At 58.7% G+C, this 11,538-nt stretch overlaps 1 protein-coding gene across 1 annotated transcript; it reads right to left on the reverse strand.

Annotated features, from left to right (window-relative positions):
• Nucleotides 1-40: 40 nt before the first annotated feature.
• On the reverse strand, nt 41-11,273 carry PCIF1 (PDX1 C-terminal inhibiting factor 1). The gene is made up of 17 exons (XM_027558397.1): nt 11,152-11,273; nt 9,246-9,422; nt 7,728-7,870; nt 7,513-7,637; nt 6,211-6,348; nt 5,939-6,069; nt 5,664-5,818; nt 4,869-5,016; nt 4,693-4,776; nt 4,331-4,430; nt 3,116-3,278; nt 2,095-2,267; nt 1,883-1,969; nt 1,620-1,804; nt 911-1,004; nt 636-811; nt 41-551 (listed from the first exon to the last, which is right to left on the reverse strand). The coding sequence occupies exons 3-17, from the start codon at nt 7,849-7,851 to the stop codon at nt 326-328; spliced, it is 2,109 nt and encodes a 702-aa protein (XP_027414198.1). The 5' UTR covers nt 7,852-7,870; nt 9,246-9,422; nt 11,152-11,273; the 3' UTR covers nt 41-325.
• Nucleotides 11,274-11,538: the final 265 nt, after the last annotated feature.

Raw genomic sequence — 11,538 nt, forward strand, 5'->3', positions numbered from 1 at the left:
CAGCTTCCTCAGCCTGCTCTGCCCTCAAGACCCTCACACGTCCTCAGGGGGGTTTCTGTATTTCCTTTTACAAATGAAACAAGGTGGCAACAGGATGGGGTGAGGAAAGGGAGGGAGGGCCGGACGGGGCTATTTACAGGGGGCCTGGAGTGAGTGTGAGGTGGGGAGTTGGGGGGACGGGGCAGGGAGGGGGCGCCCTGGCAGAGCCACGTCTTCCTATGTCATCGGCGGCCGCCCCACGAGGCGGGTCCTGGGGTCCACTCTGCCCCCAGAGCCCCAGCAGTCCACAGCAGCACCCAGGAGCTCCTCCTCCCCGCAGGCTGTGTTAAGTGGAGTGCGGCTCTCGGCTCGGGCCCTGGTCCCGGCCTGAGTCCCGGTCCTTGGCCTCTGAGGATGCGGAGCCGCTGGAGCCATGGCTGCGCCCCGACTGTCGGCAGGCGGCACTCAGCTCCTGCAACCGCTCAGGTGTGGGCCCCCACTTGGCGAAGCCGGGCTCGTTCTGCAGGAAGAGCACGGCCGTGTTGTGGACGGCCTTGTAGTGCATTTCCTCCCTGCGGGCAAAAGCAGTGGCTCAAGGCAGGGCCCAGCAGGGTGAGCCCAGCCCGGTCCTCCCGCCTCGCCCACCCAGCACCCACTTCTTGCAGACGTGCTGGGAGCCACTGCGGTACTCGTGCTCGAAGGCAGGCAGAACCAGCTGGTGGCGCTTGAAGCGGCTCTGCTCCATGCGGGTGAGCGCTGGGGTTGGGGGTTCTCGCCACTCAGGGATGAACACGATGAAGGACAGGGGCTCTGGCGAGCTCTCGAGCAGTTTCTGTGGGAAGGGTCCCAGGGAGGGTATCAGGGGCTTGCACTCCAGGCCGCTGGCCCTCAGGCTTGCCAACCAAGCCCCCACACCCAGTCACACACCCACCTCAAAGTGAGAGACCATGGCGTCCATGAGCTCCTCACAGAAGGGAGGGTTGGCCTCGAAGGAACCGCTCAGTGGGGAGAAGTCCAGGCAGGGCCTGGGGGAAGAGGCAAGCGTGTAGGTCCCACCAGGACCCAGCCCCTCCACCAAGAACAGGTGCCACCCCCACCACAGGCAGCCCTTTGGAGACAGGGCTCTGGTCAGGCCAGGGGCCAAGGGCCACCCTTGGTTTGTTCTGGGACAAGAGGTGGCCCGCTCTGTTGAACAGCTGAGGACAGAGAGGCTCAGGCTTGGGGGCCAAGTCCACGGAACTGGTTAGGGGAGGAGGTAGGGCCCAAACCCAGTGGTGACCAGGCTGCCTTCCCGCTGGCCTGGCTGCCTCCGTGCCCTATCCGCTCACTGTGGGACCAGGTGCTCCGCCTCCTGACCCAGGATAGTTTACTGAGCGCCACTGGCTGGGTCAGGGCTGGCATAGGTTTCCAGACCTGCAGCAGCGTGTCCACGGCCACAGGGCTGGTGACGGGAGGCAGGGACTCCACCTGAAACTGCTCAGGCCCCAAGCCCTCCAGCATCAGGAAGCAGCTGACCCCGGTGGGCTCTGTAACCGCCCAGGCCCGAAGCCCCTCAGCATCAGGAAGCAGCTGACCCCGGTGGGCTCTGTGCCCTGGAGGACACTACCCAGGCAGGAGGCCCAGAAGCATGGGGCACTCACCCGCGGGAGCCGAAGTAGCCGTCTGTGTCAGGAAAGGCGGAGCAGTACTGGCGGAAGTAGCAGTTGAGGGGCGAGGCGAAGCACTCGAAGCTGACGCCGAAGAGTCGGTGCAGTGCCTCAAAGACGTGCACCGGCAGCGAGCCCTGCAGGCCTGTGCCCTCGTAGAGACCCACGCCGAACATCATCTGCGGAGCGGCTGGCTCAGCCTCGGGCGGCCTCCCCGCCCTCCGGGTCAGCCCGCCCCCAGCCGCCCCGGCCAGTACCTGGTACCGGCGAAGCAGACACCAGACCCGGGGCAGGAATCTCTCAAAGGCGGAGTCGTCGATGCAGCTGTAGCGGTAAAGGAGCCACTGTGGGGCAGAAAGCAGTGGGCTTCAACTGCAGCCCGCCCGCTGCCGCCCCCTCAGCAGACTCCAGCTGAGAGAGAGCCGGCCCCGCGCGCCCTGCTGGAGCCGCCTCCCGCCGTGGCTCTTACCAGCTTGCTGAAGTAGTTGCGGCTGACCTTGACCATCTCGCCCTTGTAGCGGACGCAGACCACGCTGTTCTCCACGTGCATCTCCACGCTGGGCATGGGGGGCGCGGGCACAGCCAGCCGCACTGGGTAGCAGTACACCAGGCGGGGCTCCACCTCAGGCGCCTCCACCTCCTCTGCGGGCAGGAGCGCGGGGAGGCCGTCACCCTGACCCACCCTGACGCTCTGGGCCCACCCAGGCCAGGCGCTTCCCACGTGTGTCCCGGGGACCAGGAGAGGTAAGTCCCATCCGGGGAGGAGTGAACTGCAGCTCAGGGACGTGACGTGACATGAAAGTCGCTCACTCGTGTCCGACTCTTTGCGACCCCATGGACTATACAGTCCATGTAACTCTCCAGGTCACAATACTGGAGTGGGTAGCCTTTCCCTTCGGCAGAGGATCTTCCCAACCCAGGGATCGAGCCCAGGTCTCCCACATTGCAGTGGATTCTTTACCAGCTGAGCCACAAGGGAAGCCCAACAGCAGCTCAGATGGTTCAGTAACTAAGGAGACAGCTAGGCAACAGGCAGGAGCAAGAAGCGGCGGTCCACATCAACACACTCTGAACCCACTCAGGCCACCATACCTTGGGGCCTGGTGGGCAAGCTGTGGGTTTGCTGCCATGGAGAAGTATGAGAACTACACTGCCTGCCTCCTAACAGTCATGAGACTGTGCATAGGGCTCTTCTGGGGCCCAGCACTTGGAGGTCCCCGAATCCTCACACGCCCCTGTGGCTAGGTGTCACCCCTCAGAGAGGCTTACAGAGGACGGATGTGAAAGCAGGCCGCCTGCCTATCTCCCTGTCTGTCTCTCGCACCTCCAGCCCTCCCTTTCTTAGCACTTCTGTTTCCCGGAGGGCGCGGAAACCCCAGAGCCAAAGGTCACAGCAGGTCCCACTGCTGGGAGAAACGGGCCTCCTCGAACCAGTCCATGGCCTTGAAACTCAGCCTTACTTGTCCCTTCTGTACCACCTGGTGCCCTACCTGGGATGTTGTTTTCCTTGAGGATGGCAAGGTGCTTCTCTCGGATCCGTTTGACGTACTCCAGGGAGATGTGGTAGATCTTGCTGCAGATGCCTTCCACGGAGTCCTTGGCTGCAGCCGAGACGTGGGGGCCACACTGCCTCCGGAGGTGTTCCAGGCGGTCCTGAGGGGGAGAGACTCCTGGTCAGGCTCCAGGGGCTGGTGTGGGAGGGCTGTCAGATCCCAACTGTCCTCGTCCTGAAACAGGCTCTGCTACTTACTAACTGTGTCACTTGGACAAATCCCTTGGCATCACTGAATCTTATTCCTCAACAGTTAAGGCAACACAAAATACTTACCTAACGAGGCAGTTTGAATATTAAATGCAGTCATTCCCATTAAGGATCTGCCATGCCCTTGGTATACAATTACGTATCTAATAAAAGCCAGCACTTACTACTGGGGTTACACTAGGGCAAATCTCTTGCTGGGGAAACAGACAAACCAGGAATAATCCCTGCTTACAAGGCATCTGCAGTTTATGGGGAGAATGGCTGTTGTAAAACAGGCTCTCTGGGCACTGCAGATGTGGATTTGCGCCTTCAGCGATTTGTAAGGTTAACTGTAGGCCTTTGTAATTACGCTGAATTGCACATGTCACAGTGATGGGTGAAAATGAGTCACTCTTGCTAGTGAGGTCACCTACCTTTATCACTCTCTACGTGTCAAGTACACAGTTACTATCGTGAAGTGCGAAACCTTGTCTCTTGTGAAAAATGGTCCTGAAAAGAAAGCCCATTGCTAGTGCTGGTGGAGAGTTGAAGAGTGATGGGTTTGGGCCAGAAAACAGAATTGTTTTGGACTATTAAAGTGGGCGGTTGAATCTGGTGGTAGCTCTGAACTGCAGTAGGGCCGCACACACCAAGCAAGGGCAGTCTGTCCATCTGTTTTCCAAAAATCTAAAGGGAGGTGTTGGAACATTCATTAAGTTGAAAAGGCAGCTTACTTTGGTGTGTGGCCAAGCACAGGATTCCAGTAAGAACCGTAACAACAGAAGTGTTCTTTGGGAGAAAGCCAGGAGCTGAGAGGAACAGCTCCACAGACATGAGTTGGGGACTTGATGAGTGTCAAAGGTCGGCCGAATGCACAGGAGACGGCTGCCATGGGGGCCCGCCTGGCCTCGGCAGGCAAAGTGGGCTTCTTGGAAGCAGTGGCCTTCCACCCAGGGCTACTCACCATGTAGTCCTCCTTGGAGGCAGAGTGGTCCTTCCGCAGCCAGCTGAAGGTATCCTCCACGTTCCACTTGACCACCTTCCTGCTGTCAGGAGACGCGCTCCTGCCAGTTGAGGGCGCATAAAAAGGGGCTGGCTGTTAAGCACCCGCTGCCCACTCCTTCCTTCTCCCATTCCGCTGCCACTGGTGTTTGGGCATCAACACCCAGGCTGACAGTGCAACCCTTGCTGTCTGAGGGAGCAGGCCCCACTCCAGCCACCAAGCGTCATGACCGGGCCCCAGGGGTGGGCCTGAAGGCCCAGGCCCTCCCCTCACGCTGGCCGGAGACCCGTCACACTGGGCCAGGAGACAAGAGCCCAACAAACCTGGACTCGATGAGCCGCCTGGCCGCCTCTGCGTACTTGAAGAGCAGACGCTTGGCCTCCTCCCGGAACTTGATTCGGGATAACCTGGGTCAGAGAGCAGGGAGTGAGCCTGACTACCCTGGCCTGGGCACACACACCAAGAGGCTGGGGTCGGCTGGCCTGGCTGGGGGGCATACCTGATGGGAATGTCATTCATGATTTCGCGAAACATGGAAGGTGACACCACCGGCTCACAGTTGCTTGGCAACAGGGGGTCAGAGCCTTTGTCCACAACCTTGCGCTCTAGCATCCAGCGGTTGAAAGATTCCCGGGGGGGCTCAATGCCTGTGGGACAGGACAGTAGATCAAAGTCCAGATTCAGTCAGCAGGCGCCATGGGGCGGCACCGGAGGCGTGGTGTGGGCACCAGAGGTGCCACAGTAAACAAGGGACAGCCCCCGCTATGTCAGGAGCTCAGTCCCAGGCAACATCTCCCGAAGTGTATTCTGAGAACTGCTAGTTCCATAAAAGGCACAAGGCGTAACAACGCAGGGACGGATGGATTCTGTATCTCAACCAAGTTTAAGCCGGCTTATTAATAAAAGCTACAGTTTACTAAGCACTTACTCCCTGGAGTAACTGTGTGAGGGGTAGGTGCTCGGCTTTTTACGCCCTTTAAGATACATAAAAAGGCTGTGAGTACTGCCTGGCAGACAGTGCCTAGTGCCTATTTTTTGTTGTTCGGGTGTTGCTGATGCTACGTAGACACCCTTATGTGGACTACCGCTACCTTACAGGTGAGAGAACCCGAGTGCAGAGAGGTTGGTCAATAAGCCCAAAGTCACAGAGCAGCAGTTACTGGAGCTGGGACCCCTCCAGAACACAGGCGCAGCCCCTGGGTTCCACGGTGCCACTCCCTGAGCCCCACTGGCCAAGCCCCAGCTCCAGCTCATGGTGAGCGCACACAAGGCAGGTGGGCCCGGGAGGCAGTACCCTCTCGCTGCTGGCACAGCTCCCGGTAGTGCTGCCGGAGCTTCAGGATGAGCTGGGAGCGGAGCAGCTCCACCTCGGGGTGTGGAGGCAGCACCTCCGAAGGCCCCCGGTGCTTGATGACCGCGTTGGTCTGAATGTCCAGATCCCAGTACACCCTGGGGGCACAGACAGAGCAATGAGGAGGCGGACGCCCTGCCTGCTTCCCTCTCCGCTCCCCATACACACACAGTCCTGGGCAGGCCAGCCATCCAGGATGCGCAGCAGCAAGGACTCACTCTGTGGGTCGGAGGAGAGCTGCCTGCTGTTTATCTTCAGGGGACGTGCCCCAGATCTTCAGCGTTGGGGTTCCTGGGATGCTGGGGGAGCTGGGGACTGACGGGCCCGTGGGCGTCATGGGGATTTCAATCTGGAGTAAGAATCAAAGGTCTGAGGTCAGGGGAGCTGGCCGGGCTGCACCAGTGCGAGCCCCACCTCCTGACTGACTGCCGAAGCCCAGCGCACAGGGGCCCTGCCAGCTGCCTGCCCGCCCCAGTCCGCTGACACTCACCTTGGGCTTCTTCACGCCGTTGCCGCTGGGCTGCTCTTCCGAGAGCTGCCGCTTTCGGGGCTTGTTCTCAGCCAGGGGGGTTTCCACCAAGCTTGAGTCTTGGGGCAGGGGGGTCGCATTCAGCCCTAAAGGGTCCGACTGGTGGAGGGAGACCAGCAGAGTTGCAACCAGGGCCGGCGGCTTAAGAGCCCCCGTACTCGAGTCCTGGCCCCCTCCCGCCCCTACTCCTACTGCTTGGAGAAGAGCACAGGGGCTGGGGTGCAGGACGAACACTGGGCTCCGCTCCTGCAACTGTGCACCCCAGGCCAGGGCCTTCTCCTCCCTGGTGGGCCGTGCTGAGCCCTACCTCGCCTCTGAAAGCATGATTTAAGGGGTCAACGCAGGTGACCAGTTTAAAACGCCGCCTGGCATGAGAACCAGAATGGGGGGATTCCCTGGCGGCCCAGTGGCTAGAACTCTGTGCTTTCACTGCTGAGGGCGAGGCTTTGATCTCCAGTCAGGGAACTAAAGATCCTGCATGCTGAACAGCACGGCCAGAAAAAACCAGAACGACAGGAATAAAGGGGAAACTTAAGAAACACTTGGAACTCCTGTGGTGATACTGAGAGTATGAGTGTGACGGCGGACAGGGTGCAAGTCCTGCTCTGCCTCTTACTGCTTTGAGGTCTTGGGCCAGTCCCTTCCCCTCTCTGAGCCTCAGTGTGTTCATCTGCAAAATGGGGGTGGACTGTGCCCAGAAAACAAAGTCTGCCCCAAGTGACAGGGACCCAGACAGACGGCCCACACCCACACGTCCCCGTCACGTCAACACGGGCTCCCAGACAGTGCTGCTCACCGCTTCCCACTTTCACTCAGCTAACCTCACACGCTGGTTCTCGAGGGAGCCTTCCCTGTCCCCCCCCTTCCCTAGACCCGCTCAGCACCCCTGCTGGGCTCTGACCCTGTTTTCCTGTGGGTGCTACACTGTAATCCGGGGCGCCCCCAGCAGGCAAGGGCAGGACTAGATCTACCTTGCTCACGACTGCATCCCAGGCACAGTGCCCAATGTGCTACCCAAGCTCAACAGCACCCCCTCACAGAATCATCTTCCTGTGTCCGACAGTCTCTGCTACTGGAGGACAGCTTCCAGGTGGGCAGGACTGTGTGTCTGTCTTGCTGGGCACTGTGTCCCCTGGCCCTGACACAGTGCCAGGTGAGTTAACAGCTGCTCAAGGTACATTTGGGGAAGGCCCAGATGCCAGAAGCCGCTGAGACACCACCCGGCCCCGCCCCACCCCGCCCCGCCCCAAGGCTGGCACTCACAATCACGTCGTGCTGGCCGAGCACAGGCATCTCCCACAGGGACTGGTTGGTGAATCGGTTGAAGTAGTAGGGACGGTTCTCCCTTCGGCTCCAGCACTTCTCCCAGCCTGCGTGCACCAGCTCCTCTGCAAACAAGCACGGAATCCAGCCAGGGTCACGGCTGCTCCTGGGCACCCTGCCGACCCCACTGCCCTGCCACGGCCCCTCGCTGGTACCTGGGAGGTCCTGCACCAGGCGGATGGGCTTTGGAGAACAGGGCTGGCTCTGACTGGAGGTGCCGGGGGAGTGACTTAACAAGGATGCTTCCTCCCGGGGGCTGCCGTGATTCTCATTGGCCATCTCAGCACCCACACGGGACCTGCCACACAGAGGACTGAAAGGTGTCAGGGCCAGCAGGGCGTGGAGGTCGATCCCCCCCACCCCGCGACTGCACCTGAATTACAGTCCACCAAGGGCCCCAGTGACCGCCTACACCTGTGAAGCCGATCCAGTCCCATGCTGGAGGGCCAGCCTGCTGCCACAGGAGCCCTCAGGCCTACGTTGCTGTTCCCTCAACTGTCAAATGGGGGCGCTCCCGTTACTCTTTTGGCCTGGAATTCTCTTTCCCCATCCATGTCTCTGCCTGGCTTACCACTAGGTCCTCCATCCTCCAGGAACCCGTCCTTCGTTCCCTTCCCCAAGCTAGGCGGTCAGAGTCCCTCCCTAGGATTGTAGCACTCAAATCCTCTGGTCCATCAACTCAGTTTGCCCCCCCTCCATTAGACTGTCAGAACTCCCAGGCCTCAGAAGTGGGTCCAGTTTGGCTCTCTCTGGCGCTCAGCAAAGTACCAGGGACCAGCAGAGCTCTATTCATTCTGCGAATGTTTACCGAGCACCAAGCACCAAGAGTGGCAGACAAGATCAAACAGGGTCTGCACCTGAGAAAGTTGTTCCCATAAGAAGCAGCAATAACTGCTCCTCTTCCCTTTTCCTACCCAGTAAAATCTAACTGGAACACAGCCCAGAGCAGGAAGGAGTACGGCTTCAAATGAGATGCCTCCTCCTAACTACAGACCAGGAAGGTATCTGTTGCTAAAAGAACCAGTATGGCTGAGAAGGAATTCCGAGTTCAGTCCTTCATAATCCCCAGGTGAAAATTTACTTTAAATGCCCACAGAAGGGTCAGCTCCTTCTGATTAGCATTCTCTATTACCCCACCCAAAGCACACTGGCACAAGCCTCAATGGCCAAAGTGGTTCCCAACCCGGCTGTCAGACTCCTAGGGGGGCAACTGAGATCAGGCTGACACTCCGAGAGTTGTTTCAGTGTTGTAACACCCAAAAGAAACCAAACGTTTACCCACAAAGAGACCACAAAGGCATAAACACTGGTTTTTCTCTGCTGCTGAAATTTTATGAACTCATTGTGGCCGCATTGATTATTTCATGATGATCAGAAGCTCTGATGTTGTTGACAACAGCATAGCAATCATTGGGTGGTGGTTTTTATTGTACATTCAGTCATAGACATCATTGTTAATTTGGAAAAGGCAAAGTGGTCACTTCGTCTGTACGGTATGGCAGCTAAAAATGCAGGGAGCAAGAGAACACACAACAAAAGGGGGCCAGGATAACAAAAAGGCTTGGAACCACCAACCAAGGGAAGCTGCCTTGGTTCTCTGGGGAAAAGGATGCCCTGTGCCTTAGGGCTGACCCCCAGGTCTCAAGGCTGAACAAGGTCCCTCTTTCTCTCACCCTCTGGGGTCTGCAACGCTAGCATGAGAGGGTTTTCTTCTCCGGCCAGATGGACCCCCACGTCACCGGGTCCCACAGAGGCAGTGTGGGGGGGGCCTGCAGGAAAGCACAGCGCAGGAGGATGGGCTGGTCAGCAGTGGAGTGGACCGGGGCCCAGGGGATTCCTTGCATCAGCAACTGCAGAGCAAAGAGAAGAAAAGAGTCGCAGACCTATGAAACGCTGTAGAACAGGGACAATGGCAGGAGAGGCAAGGAGAGAGCACGTCGGGAGCCCCAGGACAGGGCAGGACACACTGCGGGAGACATGGGGATTCAGGGATGAAAACAGCATTTCTCAAGCTTCCCAACAGCCCACAGGTTCACCTTCACGGACTCGCAGCCCACACAGTCCCCCAGGGCCGAGGAGGGACCTGAGCCTGCTTTAATGCTCTGCTCTGACGGTTGTCACATTTTTAATAAGTATTTAACAAAGGGCCTGTGCTTTCATTTGGACACTTGACACCACAAATTGTAAGCTGGTCTGGCCAATCATAGTACTAAGACAAAAGTGAACAAACATACACATCGCGGATCAGGCGCAGCCCCACGCCACCTACAGTGAGTGAAAAAACACATTTCTTTGAATCAGGTCTTTAATTCTAAAGACAATAAAATATGCAAATGCATTAAACAACAGAGCGTGTTCTCCTTTATTGAAATACTTTTCCCCAAGCAATACTGTGTGATACTGGTGCAGCAGGTAGGTCAACTATGCAGAGAAGGAGCAAGCAGTTTAGTGGCCTCACCGTTTCGTGAGGCCGAACCATGACACAGCAGTGTTTCCAAAACGAGCTGTGCATCAGAAACACCAGGGAACTTGTTTAAAAAATCCTCAGATTCCTGTCCGTCACTCCACATCGTAGAGAAACGGGGAGGGGAGGTACACAAATATCTGTATTTTTCACACACACCCCCCAAGACTGGGGCTGGGAAACCGGATGACTAATTTTCTCACTTTACACCACTTCAAATCTTTACCAATTTTGTTATGATTAAAAAGCTTTTTAATTTCCCAGGTGATCTGGATACAGCAGGTCGATGGCTAAAACACCAGGTCTGGGTTTGGACAGACCCCGGTTCCACACGCTTCTGCCATTTTCCGACTTCAAATAAGAATCATTCGGCCTCTACGGTCCCAATGCGTAGAGCCTAGCACATTGTACACTCTCAGTAGGAAATAACTGCTATTACTAAAAGAACCTTTTTATTTATCTTGTGGCTTCCCGACCCCCAGGCATACCGCAGTTCAACAGTGCCCAGCAGCTTAAGGATAAACAACTGTATCTGCGCAACCACAAGAACCCACCAGAAGGTGAAAAAAAAAAAGACTCCGACTCCAGGATTGGAGGAAGATGGGGCGGGATCATCCAGTAACGCACCAATCAAAGTCCTCCGACCCAGTAGGGAGGCGTCAAAGAGCTCCCAAAGTGCGCAGGCGCGGGGGGCGCGCGAAGGAGGAGCTGGGCCGACTCCCAGCTCGCGCGCACTTTCCCCCTACCCTCTAGCGGGGGCGGGCTGTTTGGCGCGCGCGCGCCGGCCCATCTCCCGGGCTCCGCCCCCCGCCCCGCCGCGCGCTCCCGCCCCCGGGCTGAGGCGACTCAGAGTCGGCGCCCGACACAAAGGCGGTGGCGGCGGCAGCAGCGGAGAGGCCCTAGAGGCCGCTCCGCCCGCGCTCCCCGGACCCAACTCGCTCATCCAGGCCACCGGCTCGGCCGCCCACCCGTGGGCCTAAGATGGCGGCGGCGGCAGAGACGGGACAAGCGGTAGCCCGGAGCGGAAAGCGCCGGAGGGGCCACCGCCGCCTGGCTTCGGAACCCCAGACCCTGGCGCGGCTCGCGGCGGGACCATGGCTTCCCGGGGCTCTTACCTGCCCGCAGCGGACTCGAGGGGACGCGGTTACACGTTCTGCTCGACCGCCCGTTTTGCCGCCTCCGCCTCGCCCTCCCCAACGCCGCTGCCGCCATCTTGTGTCCCGGGCCGGGACTCCGCGCTGCGCATGCGCTGGTACCGCCTCTGAGGGACTTCGCCGCTGCCGCGCCGCCATCTTGAGTGTGGCAGGACCGGCCGGCTCCTTAGACCCCGCTTGCTTTGGGCCCCCTCCCTTTCTCCCTTGTCCTTCCCTGCTGTTCCAAACGGGTCTAAGGGACGGGAGGCAGCTTTGCAGGCCCTGGGGTGTGGACTGAGGAACGAACCCACAAGCACGTGCCCTGCCTCAGTTTCCCCCGCGAGCACACCCGCCTGGAGAAATAGGGGG

Source organism: Bos indicus x Bos taurus, chromosome 13 (genome assembly GCF_003369695.1).
Source record: "Bos indicus x Bos taurus breed Angus x Brahman F1 hybrid chromosome 13, Bos_hybrid_MaternalHap_v2.0, whole genome shotgun sequence".
In the NCBI taxonomy this organism is placed as follows: Eukaryota; Metazoa; Chordata; class Mammalia; order Artiodactyla; family Bovidae; genus Bos; species Bos indicus x Bos taurus.

Excerpts from the sequence above, each read along its gene's own strand:
- PCIF1 (XM_027558397.1), bottom strand. The coding sequence starts at position 7,851 with ATGGCCAATGAGAATCACGGCAGCCCCCGGGAGGAAGCATCCTTGTTA. Across the intron at positions 1,805-1,882 it reads GTCTGCTTCGCCGGTACCAG|ATGATGTTCGGCGTGGGTCT; the intron begins GTACTGGCCGGG and ends GCCGCTCCGCAG. Across the intron at positions 812-910 it reads CCATGGTCTCTCACTTTGAG|AAACTGCTCGAGAGCTCGCC; the intron begins GTGGGTGTGTGA and ends CCCTTCCCACAG.